Source organism: Vulpes vulpes, chromosome 10 (assembly GCF_048418805.1).
Source record: "Vulpes vulpes isolate BD-2025 chromosome 10, VulVul3, whole genome shotgun sequence".
NCBI lineage: Eukaryota > Metazoa > Chordata > Mammalia > Carnivora > Canidae > Vulpes > Vulpes vulpes.
The window spans coordinates 48,262,342-48,284,740 of record NC_132789.1 but is presented as its reverse complement, the minus strand read 5'-3'; the positions used below and the strand labels follow the sequence as shown (position 1 = coordinate 48,284,740).

The 22,399-nt window shown below is 34.1% G+C and overlaps 1 protein-coding gene across 5 annotated transcripts in view; it reads right to left on the bottom strand.

Moving 5' to 3' along the window:
• FAF1 (Fas associated factor 1) overlaps positions 1-22,399 on the bottom strand; it is a 461,294-nt gene that overhangs the window by 274,458 nt on the left and 164,437 nt on the right. For all 5 annotated transcript variants that reach the window (XM_025991860.2, XM_025991862.2, XM_025991861.2 and 2 more), the window contains one exon: positions 1,446-1,537. In XM_025991860.2, the coding sequence (XP_025847645.2) occupies positions 1,446-1,537 (92 nt within the window). The remainder of the gene's footprint in view (positions 1-1,445; positions 1,538-22,399) is intronic.

Sequence of the window (22,399 nt, the reverse complement as noted above, 5' to 3'; positions counted from 1 at the left end):
AAATAATTGCCTTTTTTTTCACAAACTATTGAAAATGCCATGTGCGACTGATTCATATCCACTGGTTTCTCAATAAATGAACAAATAAATGATATATTTCTGCCAAGGTTGTTGATTACTCAGGTAGCATTTCTTTTTATTTTTTAATCTATGTTTCAATTACAACAGCCATGTAGCCCCATGGGTCAGCAAACTATGCCTATGGGACAAATCTAGCCCATTGTCTATTTTTGTATGGCCTTATGAGTTAAGGATGATTTTTACATCTTTAAATGGTGAGGAAAAAAATCAAAAGAAGAGTATTTCACAATATGTGAAATTCTATAAAATTCAAATTTCTGTGTCTATCAATAAAGATGTATTGGAACACAGTCATGGCTCACTCTTTCACATATGGCCTATGGGTCCTTTCATACTACCACAGCAGAACTGAGTAACTACAATGGAGACTATATATTGCACACCTAAAATATTTACAACCTGGTTCTATATAGAAGAAGTCTTCTGACCTCTAAAATAGTACATCACTAACTTGTAGCTTAATTTATAAATCTCTTGCTAACATGAAATTCATTTAAATATCTTCTTGAAATACTCCAAACATCTCCACAAACCAAATGAACTCACATATAAATATTTATAAGCACAATGTCTACCAGAAGTAATTGACAAAGAACTGAACCAAAAGTTGAAGATTCTAAATTTATGCCTAGATATTTAAATATCAAGTTAATAACTATGTAAAGATTGGGTAAGTATCTGATAACTATTTGCATTTCAAACACATAAAACTTTAGAGTTCTTTCATTTCTTTCCATCCTTCCCCTCTCTCTCTGTCAGACAAAGAAAGAGCATGTGAAATATTTAATACCTGAGGCTGCTACTGGGTCCTTGAGAATAGCAACTACTGCTTTATAATTGCAACACTTTATGAAAATTCTGAAGTACAATTCATTCCGTGCCCTTGCCACTACTCAAGTAAACAAAGATTCTACCATTAAATTTTCCAAGTTAAAAAGAATGTCTTATTATTATCTTTTTTCCATAATCAATATCTGCCATACATACACATTGTGGATGACTTCTTTCAGGCCAGTAAGTAATTGTTCAGTAAATTACTATTCTAGAGCACTTACTGACATCCTATGAGGTTTGATAAAAAAAGTAAAAGTTCTCAAAAGAGTGCCAAAATAACTCCTATATAACAGAAATAGGAAAAACATGCCATATAGTGTTTTCATTTATATACCTAGCTAATTCAAAACTATTGCTGGTTTACCACGAAAATGTTTTAACTTGAAGAACAGTTTGTTGATTCTTTAAACTAAGTTACTATTACCAAAATCCACTTGTCATATGCAACAAATAAAAACCAATTTTTATATATTGTTTATTCAACTGCATGACCTAATTTTCTTTTATTTCTAGGCAATTAAGAAACTCACACTGTCTTCCACATCTCCGGTCTTCCAGCCTTTCAACAGCATTTTAGACACAGGAATCTGAAGTTCATTTTCTAGAATCTGTTTAATCTCTCCTGTATAAATACGAAAAGACAATGTTACAATAAAATAACACAATCAACATTTGTCCATATCCATGGCTACCACTAATATTAGGCATATGGTACACAATGACATCTGTGATGAATAAATAAGAAAAATTTCCATAGTCCAAACTTCAAATCTTGAACTAAATGTTGCCCCTTTGAAGGACTCCAGTTTTAAGATTAATTATGAAAAAGACTCTACAATTAATTAACTAGTTAATTGTATAGCTTTTTAAAAGAAACAGATACCAGGGAATGGGGGTTTGAATATAAACAAATATTTTAAATCAATCAACTGACGATACGACTCTATGCTCAGCATATGGTAGGAATAGCAGGTAAAGTATAAAACTTGAAGTGGTATAGTATAAGCAAAGCAGATTGTGGAATGAAAATTTGGGTTGAAGTCTTATTTTAAAGAAATTAAATATCTATTCTTAGTTTTTGTATCATAAAGTGGATAATAATATTGCCTTTCTTAACTATTTCCAGGGTTTAAGGATAAAAGGAAATAATATCCTTGAAAGCAGCTGAAAAAATAAAGCCAATGTATATAATCTAGAAGACAATCTAAATTTTGTTAAAAAGACAAGCAACCGAATTTCAGAAAAGAAAAAAAAATTGTGTTGGATAAATAAAGCTTTAAGAAAAGAGATAAGACTTAAACCCAGCCAAACCAAATGTTATTCTATTCAGTGAAGACAAAAGACTTAAAGGTAAAAGGCAAAAATGAACATGATGCTAATGAAAAACAGTGAGGAATCAAAATCTTCCCAGTACTCCACAAATTATTTTTCACAAATCAAGTCTACTTACAAATCAATCAGCTGGGCGCCTGGACAGCTCATTGGTTAAGTGTCTGCCTTTGGCTCAGGTCATGATCCCAGGGTCTTGGGATAGAGCCCTGCATCAGGCTCCCTGTTCAGTGGGGAGTCTGCTCCTCCCTCTCCTGCTTCCCCTACTTGTCCTCTCTCTCTGTCAAATAAAATCTTTTAAAAAATATATAAGTAAATTAATTAATGAATTTCTGGAACTACAGTATATTAAATAGATCAGATGAATCAGAATGTATAAGTATTGCTCATATCTACTTTTATTAGGTTGTTGCTAGTCTATATTCTTTTTTAAGATTTTGTTTATTTTTAGAGAGAGTATGTGCAGAAAGAGGGGGAGAAGGAGAGGGAGAGGATCTCAAGCAGACTCATGCCAAGTGCGACATGGGGCCCAATCTCACAACCCTGAGATCATGACCTGAGTCGAAATTAAGAGTTGGACACTTAACCAACAGAGCCACTGAGGCGCCCCTTGTCTATACTTTTAGATTAACATATAATTCAACCCCATTTTACAATAAGTGGTTGAATACTGATAAAACTGATTATATTATATATTAAAAGAGGAAAAATAACCCCACATTGACAAAGGAAAAGAAGGGGGGAAAAACTTATGCTACCCAAGTACTATGGAAACACAGTTGCCAAAGTAGGTACCACCACAAACACTTCACTGCCTTAGTGACACAGTCTTACTTCCCCAAAGAAAATTCTTATCTGAGCACTTCTGAAAGTGATTAATATATTTTATAAGCACAAATTTTTATCAACCTTGACCTTCAAAAATGTCACTGCTGACAAAGCAATGTTCTGTTTGTGGAAATGGTAGAATAATAAGCCATATTTTTATATCAAATACATACAAATATTGCCTTTTCGTTTATGGCTAAGGTTGGTATTTCTAGAACTGTACTTGTCTAGAACTAAGCTTATGCTCTTGAAAGTCTGCCCAGTGTTTTCCTCTTAGAATCTGATCTTGACTTGACACCTTCTACTTAGATTCCTGGAGACACTCTTAGCATTCATAACCTAAAAGAAGTTTCTTAAAGAAATAACAAAAAGAGATTTTTTTTTTTTAAAGGAGCTCTTCTTTATTTATTTATGATAGTCACAGAGAGAGAGGCAGAGACACAGGCAGAGGGAGAAGCAGGCTCCACGCACCGGGAGCCCGACGTGGGATTCGATCCTGGGTCTCCAGGATCGCGCCCTGAGCCAAAGGCAGGCGCCAAACCGCTGCGCCACCCAGGGATCCCACAAAAAGAGATTTTAAGTTGAAGTTGCAGTTACTCTTTGCAGCAAGCTTGACTAACATATAAAACAGTCTAATTCTACAGGTAGAGAGGAATAGAAAACAAAACCAGAATCTTGATAGCAACCTGAGTTCCTCATATTTTAAAAATTTATTCTCTGTTGGTTTCAATTTCTTCTTCTGTAAAGTGGGGATAGTATTAGTGCCAACACTTCATTGAGTTGCTGCATTGAATCACATAAGGCATGGGAAATATTCTGTATTAATATGTGTCTAATACACAAGGGACTCAAAAATGTTGGTTATTTTGGTTTGTGTTAACTAAGGTAATACACACATAAATGCCTAGCACAGAATGTAACCAGTATAGATTCTAAAAACAGTAGTTATTGTTTCAGGAATATCCAAAATAATCTAGGTCAGTGAAGTACTAGAATGCAGCAAGTTTTAGAGCCAGTATTTGTATCTGGGTCTGCATGACACCAAAAATCTTAGCCCAAGATAACACAAGCATGCTAGTATGTTACTTGGGAAAATGTGAAGATATGCAGATGTCATCAAGAACAGTCCACTGAATGTGCAAACCATTTATCTGATAAGGAGTTAATATCCAAAATATATAAAGAACTCACAATACAATAGCAAAACACACACATACACACACACACACACACAATCCAATTAAAAATGGGCAGGGGTGCCTGGGTGGTTCAGTTGTTTTAAGCATCTGGCTCTTGATTTCACCTGAGGTTATGATCTCAGGGTCCTGGGACTGAGCCCCATGTTGGGCTCTGAACTCAGCAGGAATCTGCTTAAGGATTCTTTCCCTCTTTCTCTGTCCCTTCCCTTATTCTCTCTCATTCTCTAAAATAAATAAGTAAATCTTTTTAAAAAGGGGGGGGGGGGCAAAGGACTTGAATAGATATTTTTCCAAAGAAGATATACAAATGGCCAAGAGATAAATGAAAAGGTGCTTGGCATCACTATTAGGGAAATACAAGTCAAAACCACAATGAGATATCACCTTGTGCCTATTAGAATGGCTACTACTAATATGTTGAGAGATAACAAATGCTGGCAAAGATGTGAAGAAAAGGGAACCCTTGTGTACTGCTGGTAGAATTGTAAGTTAGTACAACCACTAGGGAAAACAGAATGGAGGGTCCTCAAAAAATTAAAAACAGAACTACCATATGATCCAGCAATATATCCAAGGAAACAAAAACACTATGTCAAAGAGATATCTGTGCTCTCATGTTCATAGCAGCATTATTTACAACAGCCGAAATATGGAAGTAACTTAAATGTCCATTGATGGATGAATGAATGAAAAAGTTGTATGTAACATTTCAATTTTATTCGGACATAAAAAAAGAAGGAAATCTTGCCATTTTTTTGACAACGTGAACAAACCTTGAGGGTATTATGCTAAGTGAAAAAAGTCAGAAAAGTATTTATACTTGTATAAATAAATATAATACAATAATATAAATTATATAATTTATATAACATATTTTATCTCACTTTTATGTAGATCTAAAAAAAAGCACACAGAAAAAGAGCTCAGACTTTTTAGTAAACACAAGTGGGGAGTTGGGAATTGGATAAAGGTGCTCAAAACTTCCAGTTATAATATAAATAAGTACTGGGGGGACGCCTGAGTGGCTCAGCAGTAGGGCATCTGCCTTCAGCTGAGGGCGTGATCCTGGGGTCCCAGGATGGGGTCCCACATCAGGCTCCAAGTGGAGTCTGCCTCTCCCTCTGCCTATGTCTCTGCCTCTCTATCTCTCTGTGTCTCTCTTGAATAAATAAATAAAATAAATAAGTACTGGGGATAAAATATATAACATGATAACCATTAACAATACTATATGGTATATTTTAGAGTTGTTAAAAGTTATATTACTTTTCCTAAGAGTTCCCATCACAAAAAGAAAACTCTTTTTTTTTTTTTTTTGTATTTGTATTAGATGATGCATGGTAACTAAACTTATTGTGGTCATCACTTTACAATATATGCAAGTCAAGTCATTACACTGTGCTCTTTAAAAGTATACAGTGTTGCATATCAATTACATCTCAATAAAACTGCAAAAAGATTTTAAGAGTCCATTGACTCCAATAGGATATTTTTTTTAAAAACCCAACTTAGATTATAATTTACATATAATAAAATTCACTCTAAGTTTTGACAAATATATACACCACTGTAACACTACCACAATTAAGATAAAAAAACATTTCTTATATCACGAAAGGTACTCATACCCCTTCAAAACAAAAACCTTCTCCCATCTAACCACTGATCTTTCTTCTCACTCTAAAGATTAGTTCTGTCTGTTGTCTTTTATGTCTGGGTTCATTTGCTCTGCATAATGTTTTTGACATTCTAATCTATACCAATACCATTTTGACATACCTATCTATACCAATAACCAGTACTTTCTCATTGTTTAGTAGTATTTCATTATATTGTAAAGTAGGCAGCTTCTGAAATGCCTTCCAATGCTCCCCACCCTCGTAGTATTCATGTCCTTTGTAATTCCCGCCCCCATGAGTGTGAGTAATATCAAGTTACTTCTAATGAGAATATAACAATGGTGATGGGATGTGACTTTGGAGATAGGTTACAAGACTATGGTTCCATCTTGCTAGCACACTCTCTCTTGCCCTTTACTTGTTCTCTGATGAAACCAACTGCCTTGTAAACTGGTATATGGAGATGCAAATAGTAAGGAACAGAGGGCAGCCTCCACCCAAGAGTGAGTGAAGAGCTGAATCTCTTGGCTGAAGACCTCACATGGAAATGAATCTTGTCAGCAACCACATCAGTGATCTCAAAAGTGTATACTTCCGTAGTTGAGCCTTGAGATGACATATTGATTGCAGCTGGTAAGAGAATGGCTAAGCCATGCCTGGATTCCTTATCTACATAAACTGTGAGATAACAAATGTTTTCTTAAACCACTAAATTTTGAGTCATTTGTTACACAAGAACAAATAAAATACATATGGATATTGCACAATTTGTTTATACATTTACCAGCTGATGAACATCTGCAGTGTTTCTATTTTTTCCCCACAGCAAATAAATCTACTATGAAAATTGTGTAAACTCTTTCATAAATATGTGTTGATTTCTCTTGAATAAATATCTAAGAATGGAACTGCTAGACTGTATGATTAACTTTGCTTTACAAACTGCCAAATTGTTTTTCCAAGTGATTATACCATCATACATTCCCCCAAAATTCCAGAGGTTACATATCACTATTAACAAAAAGAATTTTCTGTCTTTTTAATTTTCACCATTCCAGTGGGTGTAGTTTCTCACTGTGTATTCCCTGGTGATTAATAATAAGTAATAACACTGAGAATCTTTTTGTGTGCTTAAAGGCTATTTGCATATCTTCTACAAAGCATTGAATAGATGTGTTACAAGTGGACCTTGCATTGTTCTTGATCTCAAGAGGGAAGAATTTAGTCTTTAATTATAAAGTATTATATTAGTTGTATGTTCCTCAGCAAAGTGCTTTATGAGGTTGACAAAGTTTCCCTCTATTCTTACTAGTTATGAATTTAGGACTTTTTTTTACACAAGAATGGGTATTAAGTGCTTTTTTGCTACACCTACTGAAATATCAGATGAATTTTCTCATTTATTGTTCTAATACGGTGAATTACAAGAACAAATTATAGGCTGTTAAACATGTTTTGCATTCCTGGATAAACTTGCTTGACCATGAGGTATACTATATACACATGTATTTATTTATTTTACTAAATTCAACTTGCAATTTTTTTTTTTTTTTTTAAGATTTGAGAGTGAGCAAGAGAGTACATGAGCGAGAATAGGGGGCAGAGGGACAGAGACACATAGATTCCACAGAGCAGAGAGCCCAACTCAGGGCTTGATCTCATGAACCTGAGATCGTGACCTGAGCAGAAATCAAGAGTCAGATCTTAATTTGACTGAGTGACCCAGGCACCCCAACCTGCAAATATTTTGTAAATGATTTCTGCCTCTGTAATTGTTAGAAATACTGGTCTGTAGTTCTTTTCCTGTAATGTTTTTGTCTGGTTTTAGTATTAGAGTAATGCTGGTTTCATGAAATGAATTAGGAAATACTTTATCTTGTCTCTATGAATGATTGCTGGTCTTTCTTCCTTAAATATTAGACAGGCTTTACCAATGAAGCCATTTAATAATATTGGGTTTGGTTTCTGGGAAGGTTTTTGGGCAAGTTTTTGATTGTCAATTCAACTTATATATTTGATGCATACCTATACAGATTTTTAATTTTTTCTTCTGTCAGCTATAATTTGTACCTTTAACATAATTTTCATAGCTTCTTAAAGTTTGATATATCTTTTAAATTTACTGACATAAATTTGTTCTTGATGTTGCCTTATAGCCCATTTAATGTCTATAGGTTCCTTTGATTTCCAATATGAATAACTCGTGCTTTCTTTCTTTTGTTCTTATTAATAGTAGCAAATGAATTATCAACTTTATTCATTTTCTCAAAAAAAAGCTGTTTTATTTTGTTCATTTTCTCTACTATATATCCATTTTCTGCTTTATTGATTTCTGTTTGCATCTATACACATATATAATTTGCTTCCTTCTATAGCTACTTTGGAATTATATTTGTGCTTTTAAAAAATTAACAGCCTTATCATTGACATGAAATAAGCTGCACACATTTAAAATCTACAATCTCATAAGTTTTGACAAATATATCCAAAAAGTGAAATTCATCCTAATCAAGGTTGTAAATTTATCCATCACCCCCTTCAGGTTTTTTTTTTTTTTTTAAATGCTCCCTGGTAATTCCTCTACACTATCCTTACTTCATCCTCAGAGAACTGCTTTGATTTCTTTAACTATGACTTAGTTAGAATTATCTATGATTTTATATAAATGGAATTGCAGAATACATCTGTTCAATTTGGCTTCTTTCAAACTAATCTGAGATTCTCCCACATTGTTATATGTAACAACAGTCCAGTTCTTTTATTACTAAGTAGTATTACATTGTATAAATATGCAACAATGTGTTTATCCATCCAATGGTTTATGGGCATTTGGGGTTTTTTACGGTTTGGTGTTTTTACAAATAAATTGCCATGAAAACATTTTGATAGATATGCTTTAATTTCTCTTGAGTAAATACCTAGAAGATGACTGGACACTGTATAATAACTTTGTGGGAAACTGCCAAACTCTTTTCTAAAGTGGTTTCTATTGTGAGGTCTTCAAATTTACTAATCTTTTCTTTTTCACTGTCTAAACTGTTAATCCCATCTGGTAAATTTTTCATCTCACACATCATGGTCTTCATCTCTGGACACTCAATTTGGGTCATTTTAACATTTAACATTTTTTTCAATGACTTATAATTTTAAACCTTTCCTCTTTTTTATTTTTATAATTACAATATACATTTGTTTAAAGTAACACATTTGCAGCTCAAATTGCTCTAAATTGCATGTTTCATGTTTACCCAACTTCTTAAAAATATTTGTAGGACAGCTGCAACCACAGATTTCAAATCCATGATTATTTCTTTTCCCATTCTTCTCCTTACCAAATAACTTCCTTCAGATATGGTTCAAGGAATAATTTATCCTCTTCATATTTTGTCCTCTGCTCTGTAGGCAATATCTGCTGCCTCAAAGTCAGGGCCAGTGCTCTCTTAATGCGAAACATCCTGTTATAAAGGTTCTCAAGAAGCCTTCTTATGGCCTCTTTCACATCATCATTCTCATATACCATCTTGCATTAAACCCCAGTTTATTGAACTCTGCCACCAAGGCAACCACAGGCCTGCTCACATTTTTTACACCCTTTTCCTCTTTTAAATGTAAGTATGAGAGTTATAAAAACTATTTTAATGTCCTTATTTGCTAATTCCTTGTTTGTTTGTTTGTTTGTTTTCGAAGATTTTATTTATTCATGAGAGACACAGAGAGAAGCAGAGACATAGAAGGAGAAGCAGGCTCCTTGTGGGGAGCCTGATGTGGGACTCGATCCCTAGACCTGGGACCATGCCCTGAGCCAAAGGCAGATGCTCAACCGCTGAGCCACCCAGGCATCCCTTTACTTGCTAATTCCAAAATTTATGTCAATTTTGAATTGTTTTTTGATTTCTCTCTTCATTATGGGCTAAGTTTTTCTGCATCTTTGAATGCCTGGCAATTTTTAACAGATGCCAGACACTACAAATTTTACACTGATGAGTACTAAATGTTTTTTTTATTCCTATAAATATACTTTGGTTTTGTTCTAAGATGCAGGTAAGTTACTTGGAAAGTTCATTGTGCTTGGGTCTTGCTATTAAGATGTCAGTGAGTATCACCAAGTAGCAATGAATCTAAAGCTAATTATTCCCCATTACCAAGGCAAAAAAGCCTTGCATACTCTATCCAAGCTTCATGAATTATGAGGTTTTCCTATCTAGTTTGTAAGCGCAGATACTATTCCTAATAGTATTCTTTCTAAGCATTTTTGGTGGTTTATTTAGCTATTTTAGGAGTAACAGTAAATCCTGTAAATATAAGTGGAAGGAGGGGAGGGGATACTTTTCCCATTTCTTAGTGGAAGTGTTGATCATTGCTTTTAAAACTTTCTTCTTTTATAATTAAGAATTTGAACCATAAATGTCCCTCTCAATACCACTCTGTCAGCATCAAATGTTGGTATGCCATGTTTCCATTTTAATTTAGTTCAAAATATTTTTATTTCTTTTGTGATTCCTTCTTTGACCTATGGTTTATTTAGAAATATGTTGTTTAATTTCCAAATATATCAGGATTTTCCAGACTCTTGATTTCTGTTAATTCCACTATTGTCAGAGAACATACCACACATGATTTTTTAACCGGCTGAGTATATTTTTTGCCTTAATGAATGCACACATCGCCCATGAAAAGAATATGTATTTTGCTGTGATTATGAGTAGTCTACATACTTCAAATAGGTCAAATTGGTTGTTGATATGTTGTTCATATTTGCTATTGTTCTGAACATTTACTATGAGAAAGGAGTGCTATAATCTCCATTTACCACTGTGGATTTTTCCATTTCTCATTTCAGTTCTATTAGTTTTTGTTTCATACACTTTCAAACTGTTACTAGACCTATACACATTTATGATACTATGTCTTTTTGATGACTGTGATGAGTTGCCATCTTCATCACAAAATGTCTCCATTTGGACTTAATGATATTCATTGTCTAGTCTACCTCATTTAATATTGTAATACAATAACATGTTACTAACATTTCATACCCTGGTTAGTAATTTCCTATATATATTTTAATATTATACTTTATATTTAAACTGAGTTTCTTGTGCATATATATTTGGTTTTCCTTTTTTATCCAGTCTCACAATCTCTACCTCCTAATAAGAATGTGAGATAGGGGTGCCGGGGTGGCTCAGTTGGTTGAGCATTCAACTCTTGGCTTCTGCTCAGGTCATGACCTCTGGGTCGAGAGACTGAGCTGTGTAGGGCTCCTATCTTGGTACAGAGTCTGCTTGGGAGTCTTTCCCTCTTCCTTTCCCGAAGATTCTGCCTCTCCCCAGATGTGCATGCACATGTGCATACTCCCTCTAAAATAAGTGAATAAAATCTAAAAAAAAACAAAAAAAACAAAAAAATAAACAAAAAAACATGAGATATTTATATTAATTATAGCTATGGTCCTATTGTTTTCTATTCATCCTATCTTATTTTTCATGGTCGCTTTCTACCTTCATTTGAATTTATTATTTTTAGGTATTCCATTTCATTTTAGCCCTTGACTTAATAACTATAATCTGCATTTCAATGTTTTCAGTGATTGCTCTTGGATTTACAATTTGAATTTTTATTTAATTTTTAAGTACACTCCATGCCCAGTGGGGAGCCCAACACAGGGTTTGAACTCATGACTCTGAGATCAAGAGTCAGACGCTTAACCGAGTCACCCAAGTGCCCCAATATGCATTTTTAACTTCACAAAGTCTGCTTTCAAATAATATAGGACTTGTCTTACAAAAGTATACTCATATTCTCCTTTCCTGTTCTTTGTGGTATTGTTTTTATACATTTACTTCTATCTAAATCATAAACCCAATATACTGCAATTACTTTCACTTTTCAAATGTCAATCTTTTTTAAAAATTAAAAATAAAAAAAGTTTCATATGTACAAAGTTTACAATGTCTGGTGTTCTTCATTTATTTGTGTTCATCTAATTTTCCACCTGTTATTTTTTTTTTTTCAATCTAAGGAACTTCCTCTAACATTTCTTGTAACTTTTGAGGGAAAAATTATTTAAGTCTTTGTTTCTGAAAGATACTTTTGTTGGATATAGCATTAATATTTTATTTCTTTAGCACTTAAAACTATCACTGATTATCTCTGGGCTTGCACTGCTGATAAGAAGTCTACAGTCATTATTTTTAAGTGGTTTCCTATGTGCAATGTGTCTGTTTTCTCACCTCTACTTTAAAATTTTTTGTACTACTCATTTTTAGCAATTTTATTATGATATGCCTTGATATGGTTTCCTTTGAGTTACTCGTGATGGAGTCACAAGCTGCTTATATTTGTGAGTATATATTTTTCATGAAATTTGGGTATTTTTCTGTTATTTCTTTTAAATTTCCCCCTTTCTAACTAGTCCCTCTAGTTTAGGAACTTTAACCACACATACATTAGACTACTCTCCATGTACCCCAAGAGTCACTCACACAACATTCCACACCCACCCCTACTCCTACACACAACAAAAACACAAATAGAAAATATTTTTTTGCTGTGTGTACTTCACTTTGCAATTTTTTTATTGCTATGTCTTCAAGTTCATTGATCTTTTCTTCACCAGTATCTAACCTCTCAACTCCTTTTGGGTAAATTTTCTTTTTTGCAGATGTTATATTTTAACTCTGGGATCTCCATTTGGACAATTTTCAGTATTTTTCATTTCTTTCCTCATTGCATTCTAGATTTCCTTTAAACTCTTAAGAATAGTTATAAAATTGCTTTTAAATCTTCATCTCCTAATTCTATTATTTTTACCATTGATGTACTTTTATTTTCAAATTTTTCTTCAGGTTATGGGTTACATTTGGCTACTTCTCATGTTTACTAGTTTTTGACTAAATATCATTCATCATGAAAATTACATCAATGAGTGTCTATATTTAGTGGTTTGCCTTTGAAGAGTGTAGAAGTTTATTCTGACAGGCCTTCAATTTTTACACATATCAGATTGATCCTTTTTAGACTCCTTTACAACACTTTTTAGGGTGGATATAAAGCAGCAATTCTCAAAAGTATAGTTCACAGACTCCAGGGATTTCTTGAGACTGATTGTACAGAAGTAATGCTAAGTAAAACTGCTGGTACTTTACCACAAATCAAAGGAGTGATGCTAAGGAGCACCTGGGTGACTTGGTTAAGTGTCTGACACTGGATTTTGCCTCAGGTCATGATTTCAGGGTCATGAGTTCAAGCCCCATGTCAGGCTCCTCATGCAGTGCAGAGTCTGCTTGAGATTTTCTTTCTCCCTCTCCCTCTGCTCCTTCCTTCACTTGCATGATCTCTAAATAAATAAAATCTTAAAAAAAAAAAAAAAAAAGTAGGGACACCCAGGGACACAATCAGTTAAACATCCAACTCTTGGTTTTGGTTCAGGTTGTGATCTTAGGGTCATGAGATTGAGCCCTATGTTGGGCTCCATGTTCCACCCACTGTCTGCTTAACAACTCTCTTCCTCTGCCCTTGCTCCCTGCTCTTGCTCTCTCTCAAAAGAAATAAATAATAAAAAATTAAAAGTAGTGATGCTAAGCTGAACTAGTAGACATTGTAGTCACTGTATTGTATCCTTAACCACAAAATACTTGCATTTAAAAAAAGCCATGAAATAACAAAAAATATTTTTATTAAATCTTGGTGCTTTTAATATTATGTATGATGAAATTGGAAGTACTCATAAGGCATTTCTGCTACATATTAAGTAAGTGGTTTTTCTGAGGAAAAGGATATGTTTACACTGTGAAGCAAACTTTTTTCACAGAACACCATTTTTACTTAAGCAAATGACATCAAGCCATGTTATTCAGACTTGACATTTTCTTAAAAAGGAAAAAAGTAAGCCCATCAATTCAAGGAAAACAAATGACAATTTTTTGTCAATGACAAAATTTGAGCCTTCAAACTAAATTGCAAATTTTTAAAAAATTTTTATGTATCATTATGAGCTCTACGACTTCCCCATACTTAAAATACTTTTCTGTGAGATCAGTGATATTAACAAATGTGATTTACTGATATAATGCCATCTACTAATACGTGGTTGCTCTAAGTGAACCAATATTTTCCAAATGACTATTTCATAGATTTTACAAAATCATACACTAAACTGAATATTCCAGTGAATTTTAATACAACAATACCAAAATTCTGCTGATGTGGTTTCAGATTTTACATTGCCACTAACCTTTAAGAAATTATCACTCCCCAGGTTTTGGTTGTAGGAGCAAATAAGAATATCAAGTAAAGCAGTAAGAATATTATCTGAAAAGGCTATTATGATACTTCTCTTTTCTCTAATTATACATCGGTGACACCATTTTCTTCACATACTCCAATAGAAATATTGCAACAGAATGAATAAAGTAGCAGATCTAAGAATCAAACTGTCTTCTATAATAAGTAGACACTGAAAATTTTCAAAAAATGTAAAACAATGCTCCCTTTTTTGGAAAATTAATTATTTTTCATGAAGAATTATATTTATATCAACATGTAATGAATTCTCTTTTGTTATTTACTAATTATTGAATATTTTTAAAATTTCTCAGTTTTAATTACTAACACAGAAAATATTCCTCTGGAGCCTCTACTAACTGTCCTATATGTTTAACAGTGTCTCCTCTGGCTGGAAGGAAATTAATAGTCTCCTAACCTTACCCATGAGCTCAAGAAATTGTTCAACTTAGTGCAGATTACTATTCAGCTGAAGATTTGAGGGGAGCACAATCCAGACTTCTGGAGTTTTACTCCTGCAGCTCCCTTCTCTCTAATATTCTGCCCAGAAGACTCCAGTCATCTCAGCATCATGGATCTCTAAGCATTTTTTTTTCCCCATCTCAACAAGACTATTAGGTACTGCTTGAGTTCCCTTTCTGTAAACAATGGTCTAGAAATTTCCTTTAGGCAGAAATCAGAGGAAACTATTGAGCTGACCTATTTATTTCCCATTATGCAGGAATCATAGCCCTATTACATTGCCTGTTGTCCAATACCTAAAGATAGTTGTTTCATATATTTTGTCCAGTGTTATGGGTACTTTCAGTAGGCACCACACCAGTTATTCCTCCAGGGGCAGAAATAGAAAATTCTTATTATTTTTATTTCTCAAAGTTACTGGCAACAAAAATCCCAGTGTTTTCATAGGTTTGAAAAAAGTTTCATAAAAACTAACCAATCAGAGGTGTAACTCATGAAAGCATATTCAGCTACTATTAGGCATATTAATTCTGTTTTACAAATTAGTGCTTACCTTTACATTGGAAATTATGATGATTTGTATTCATGTGGTTTTATATTAACATGAACCATAAATTATTTCATCTAATAATTTGTTCTATACATCAATAAGGATTTTACAAATACTGCTACAAGTACAATTATCTTTACTTTTTTTAAAGATTTGATTTATTTATTCATGAAAGAGAGGGAGAGACATAGACAGAGGGAGAAGCAGGCTCCTTGCAGGAGGCCAAGATGTGGGGACTCGATCCCAGGACTCTGGGATCACACCCTGAGCCGAAGGCAGCCGCTCAACCGCTGAGCCAGCCAAGGCATCCCACTTTCTTTTTTAAAAAGATTTATTTGAGAGAGTGACACATACACACAACATGAGAGTGGGGGGAAGGTCAGAAGAAGGGGGAGAGATTCTCAAGCAGGCTCCCTGCTGAGCACAGAGCCTAATGCAGAGCTCAATCCCAGGACCCTAAGAATAAGATCATGACCTGAACCAAAATCAAGAGTCAAACACTCAACTGACTGAGCCACCTAGGCACTGCATTTTGCTTTTATTTTGTTTTAACAGCAACATTTCTCTAGTTTTCCAGTTTCTGTGAAAAGAAAGCTAAAAAAAAAGGAAAGAAAAAAAAGACTACCTCAAACATTAGTCAGCAATCAGTCTAAACAGATTTTGGCCTGGTCAACAGAGAAATAATTGGCAAGAGGTCATTTAGTCTGCTGCACTACAATAAACTATAAATAGATTTATAAACACTTTATTTGCCATTTAAATACCTAACAAACAGATATTTTATATAGTTGTTTTTATCTTCCTTCAGATTCCAAAGTTTTAACAAATATACCGCCTACAGAATTTACTTTCTTTCAAGTTCATTTGGAAGGAATATGTAGTTTTAAACCTTATAATTTGTAAAGGCAACTAAATATGGGAGGAAGAAAAAGTGGATTCTATCAATACAAAGCAAATTAAAACATGGTTGTTAATACACTCCGATTATTTCCTCTTTACAGAGGAAAATGTGTAGTGAAAATTGGATACTGGGACTGTATTAATAATATCCAAGTAGAATACAGCATATTTTTGCAGTGCTATGATCACTAAAATAAAAAGCATTATCCCAGTTTGATCACTAAGTAACTATTATTAAAGTAAATTATAGGCCTTCTCTGGGCCTCAAATTCCACATTAACTTTTTAAAAAGCTATGAATACATTTCATATTAATGACACTTGTAATGCCACCTGTTGCCATTTTTTAAAGTTGAAAAATGACAACACAAGGTGGTGCCAAAAAGTTAAAACTGCCCCCAAAGGAAAAATGATTAGCCTGTTTCAGTAGACACAATAAGGAAATCAAACCCATCACCCAAAAGAAACAAAATGTCTGATAATAAATCACATTTTTCCCAAGCACAATCCTCAAAACTTAATATCTTCCCCCTTTATTTCATTGGTATTTTTGTAAGTCAGAAATCTTTTAGTAATTCCAATCACTTCATTGTTTCAAACATTTTAAGCTATAATGCCTACAAATATTCACTTGAACTATGAAAGCTATTATTTTGAGGAAAATCAGATTAAGATTCTGTATCAGAAGAAGAAGCACATTAGACTTTTAAGACTAGAAAGAACCCATCTCAGAGGCTGTTTAAAACTGCTCTGATGGGCAGACCGGGTGGCTCAGTGGTTTAGTGCCACCTTTGGCCCAGGTCATGATCCTGGAGACCCAGGATCAAGTCCCACGTCAGGCTCCCTGCATGGAGCTTGCTTCTCGCCCTGCCTGTGTCTCTGCTTCTCTCTCTCTCTCTCTCTCTCTCTCTCATAAATAAATAAAATCTTAAAAAAAATAAAAATAAAACTGCTTTGAAATATGACTTCCCCAAGAACAAGGAGGACTTTAATGGCAAAGACTACAAGGCAATGCTCCATTGCTTCTCCCTCTATACCACATTCTGTCCTCACAGATTCAAAGATGCAGTTCCTGCATGACTTGCTCAAACATATAAATCTGAACAAAAATATCATTAATGTAACAAATATAATTATCAAAATAATAATAGACATGTGGATATTTAGGGGTTCTGAGACAAAAGGATTCTAGAAAATGCCGCTCATCTTTATGAGATTACTTATACTGGGTCACTGCGTCCTACAAGAACTTGAAATTACACCTAATAATGCATATAAACACTCTATCAGACTACTCTAAAAGCTAATGTTGTGTCTGTGAGATTAAAAGGCATAAATCCTTATTTTCCCGCAAACATCAATGTTCCCTGAATGTTGAAAGAAACCTAAAGGTTATAATTAATAAGAAAGAGATGTATTTAAAATAAGTTTCTGGGACACCTGGGGAGCTCAGTGGTTGAGCGTCTGCCTTTGGCTCAGGGTGTGACCCCAGGGTCCTGGGATCAAGTCCCATGTCAGGCTCCCTGCAGGGAGCCTGCTTCTCCTTCTGCCTATGTCTCTGCCTCTCTCTGTGTGTCTCTCATGAATAAATAAATAAAATCTTTTAAAAAAATAAAATAAGTTTTTAGGGAGCAAAATTTCTAGTCATCTATGAAGCATACTGGTCAATAAGGATTATCAAGTAATTTTCATGTGACTATTTGCTATTTACCTCTCTGCTTCTTGTACTATAGAGCCTTTGCCTGAATAAAGACAATCTGTGTTTGCCATTCATACAAGAAAATTGTTTTAGGTTTAGTGTAAAACAGACTGGACTGAACATCAAAAGACATTCACCGTCTACTGTGGGGTCTACTAACTACTATGGGACCACAGCAGAGCAGCCTCCTGAGTTTTAAGTTTTCCTATCTGTAAAATAAAAAGCAGCTAAACTAAATGGCCTCTAAGGGCTTCCAGATCTAAAACCTCATATCCATGTTGTTTCTATTAAGTGTAAGGCATTAAGTTTAGCACTCTGAAGAATCCAAAAGCTGAATAAATCATAATGGAAAGGGATCCCTAATTACAAACATAAAAGGAAAAGCTACAAAGAAGTTCAATAACATCAAAATAAAAAACTTCCTTCTCTCCAAAAGCACAATAAAATAAAAATGTAAATTGGGAAAAGATCTACAAAACAGATAATGAAATGATAATCTCATTTATAGTCCTATAAATAAAAATTTTTAAGTCCGTAGAAACATTTAAACTCACATATAAAAGAGCCAATAAACCTGGTGAATTATTAACTCATTAGTGGTGAAAGAACAGTGAATTGAAATCAAGATATCATTTATTTCCAAACTAGCAAAGCTCTTTTTTTTCTTTTCACCACTATCCATGTCCAGAACATATCCATCACCCCAAACTGTAACTCTGTGCCCATTAAACAATAACTCCCCATTCCAACCCCACCCCACCCCACCGCCGGTAACCACTGTTCTACTTGTTAGAATTTGACTATTATCAGTACTTCCTGTAAGTGGAATAATACATATTTGTCCTTTCGTGTTTGGCTTATTTCATTTAGCATGTCTTCAACTGTCATCCATGTTGTAGAATACTGCAAAATTTCATTCATTTTTAAGGCTGAATATCTTATTGCATGTATATATCACATTTTGTCTATCCATTTATGAACCAATGGTCCCTTGGGATGCTTTTTCTTTTTATTATTTTTTTTTAATATTTGAGAGGGAGTGTGAGAGAGAGCAAGCACATTGCGTGAGGGGAAGGGGCAGAGGGAGAGAATCTCAGATTCCCCACTGAGCACAGAGCCCAACAAAGGGCTTGATCTCACGATCATGACCTGAGCAAAGTCAAGAGTCAGATGTCTAACTGACTAAACCACCCAAGCATCCTAGGATGCTTCTACTTCTTGTGTTCTTCTGTAAATGTCCCTGGTTTTATTTCTTTTGGGTATATACTCAGAAGTGGGATTAATATATTATATTGTAAATCCATGTTTAATTTTTCAAGGAGTCGCCATACCATTTCCTCAGTGGCTTCATCATTTTATACTCCTACCAGCAATGAATAAGGGTTCCAAATTCTCCATGTCCTTACCAACTCTTGTTTTTCCCTACTGTTTTGATAATAGTAATCCTGATAGGTGTGAAGTGGTATCTCATTTTGATTTTGATTTGCATTTCCCTAATGATTCACGATGTTCAACCTATTTTCATGTGCTTGCTGGTCATCTGTACATCTTCTTGGGAGAAATCTCTACAAGTCCTTTGCCCATTTCTTTCTGTTTTCATTTTTATTTATTCCTAACTTAATTTATTAAATTTTTTATTTAAATTCAATTTAATTAACACATACTGCATTATTAGTTTCAGGGGTAGAATCCAGTGGTTCATCAGTTGCATACAACACCCGATGCTCATTACTTCAAGTGTTCTCCTCAATGCCCATTACCCAATTGTCCCATCCCCCCATCTACCTTCCCTCCAGCAACCCTCTGTTTGTTTCCTAGAGTTAAGAGTCTTAGGGTTTGTCTCCCTCTCTGTTTTCATAGTATTTTATTTTGCCTTCCCTTTCCTTATGTTCATCTGCTTTGTCTTAAGTTTCACATATGAGTGAATGCCTAATGGTATTTGTCTTTCTCTGACTTATTTCATTTAGCATAATATCCTCTAGTTCCATCCATATCATTGCAAATGGTGAGATTTCATTCTTTTTGATGGCTGAGTAATATTCCATTATATATACACATTATATATATACAATTGTATATACATTGTGTATACACACACACACACACACACACACACACACTTCTTTATCCATTCATCTATCAATGGACATCTGGGCTCTTTCCATATTTTGGCTATTGTGGAAACTACTGCTATAAACACTGGGTTGCATGTGCCCCTCTGAATCTCTGTATTTGTAACCTTTAGACAAACACCTAATAATGTAATCACTAGGTCATAGAGTAGCTCTATTTAAAACTTTTTGAGAAACCTTCATACTGTTTTCCAGAGGGCTGCACCAGTTTGAATTCCCATCAACAGTGTAAGAAGGTTCCCTTTCTCCACATCCTCACTAACATCTGTTGTTTCCTAAGTTGTTCATTTTGGCTATTCGGACAGGCATGAGGCGGTATCTCACTGTGGTTTTGATTTGTATTTCCCTGATGCCAAGTGATGCTGAGCATTGGCCAGCTGGCCATTTCAATGTCTTCTTTCGAGAAATGCCTTTTTACGTCTTCTGCCCATTTCTTGACTGGATCTGTTTTTCTTGGGTGTTGAGTCTGAAAAATTCTTTATAGATTTTGAATACTAGCCTTTTACCTGTAAGACATTTTCACATATCTTCTCCCATTCCATAGGTTACCTTTTAGTTTTGTTGACTGTTTCCTTTGCCACGCAAAAGCTTTTTATCTTGATGAGGCCCCAATAGTTCATTTTTTATTTTGTTTCTCTTGCCTTTGGAGGTGTGTCTAGAAAAAAGAAAAGCTGCTGCAGCCAATGTCAAAGAGATTTGCTACCAGCATTCTTCTCTAGGATTTTGATGGTTTTCTCACATTTCGGTCTTTCATCCATTTTGAGTTTATTCTTGCATATGAAGTAATAAAGTGGCCCAGTTTCATTCTTTTGCATATTGCTGTCCAGTTTCCCCAACACCATTTGTTGATGAGACTTTTTTCCATTTGACATTTTTTCCTCTGTTGAAGATTAGTTGACCATAGAGTTAATAAGGGTCCATTTCTGGGTTCTCTATCTGTTCCACTAAACCGTGTGTCTATTTTTGTGCCAGTCCCATACTATCTTGATGATCACAGCTTTGTAATACACCTTCAAGTCTGAAATTGTGATGCCTCCAGTTCTGGTTTTCTTTTTCAACATTCCTTTGGCTAATTGAGGTCTTTTTCTTTTTCTGACTCCATACAAATTTAAGGATTATTTGTTCCAGCTCTATAAAAAATGTCTATGGTGTTTTGATAAGGATTGCACTGAATGTGTAGTTTGCTTTGAGTAACATAGACATTTTAACAAAAAATATTTGTTTTTCCAATCCATGAGTATGAACTGTTTTTCCATTTCTGTCTTCCTTGATTTATTTTATAAGTGTTCTAAAGTTTTCAGAGCATAGATCCTTTTACCTCTCTGGTTAGGTTTATTCCTAGGTATCTTATGGGTTTTGGCACAATTGTAAATCAGATCAATTCCTTGATTTCTCTTTCTTCTGCTTCATTGTTAGTGTACAGAAATATAACTGACTTCTGTACACTGATTTTGTATCTTGCCACTTTGTTGAATTCCTGTATCAATTCTAGCAATTTGGGGGTGGAGTCTTTTTTGCCTATTTTTTTAAATTATTTTTTATTGAGATATAATTGACCTATAACGTGTAAGTTTAAGGTGTACATGTATGATTTGACACATCTGTATACTGCAATTTGATTATCATTGTAACAACTCTATCAGGTCACAATTACTTCTTTTTTTGTGGTGGGAACAATTTTAATTGGATTGTTTGTGAATTTTATTGTTGGTGAACTGTAGTTCTTTATATATTCCAGATACTAATCCCTTATCAGATATATGATTTGGAAGTATTTTCTACCATTTTGTAGGTTGCCCTTTCATTCTGTAGATATAATCCTTGGTTCACACAAGTTTTTAATTTTCATGAAGTCCAGTTCACTTACTCCTTTTGTTTCTGTGTTTTTGGTATCACACGTAAGAAATCATTGCCAAACCCAAAGTCATGAAGCTTTTTGTTACAAGAGTTTTAGAGTTTGAGCTCTTTATGTTTAGGCCTTTGAGTTTTGTTTCAATATCCCAAACTGCTGTCAAGAGCATAAACCATAAGACTTCTCTAATGAATAATTTGGTGGAATATGCCTAAAACATGGAAATGGTTGTGCCCTCTCAGGTAGACTTGCAGCTCTAGACATCTATATTAAGAAAAATAATCACAGAGGTTCAACAAAATTCACTGAAACATATTATAGTGAAAGATCAGGAATGGGAGGGAACTCAAATAGCAGGAAAAAAGTGACCCAACCAATATATCATTGTTCAGGCTTTAAAAATTGTACTTCAGGAGTATTTTAAAGTATGGAAAATGATCATGATACAATACTACAAGTAAAAAAAAAAGTTGATTATGAAGCATCAATTTTATAAAATATAAATTTATACAATAGACATAGAATGAAACTGGAAATAAATGCAACAAAATGTGGAAATAAATGCAACAAAATGTTAACTGCAGTTAAACAGAATTATTGACAATTTTTACTTTTCATATTTTTGTGTT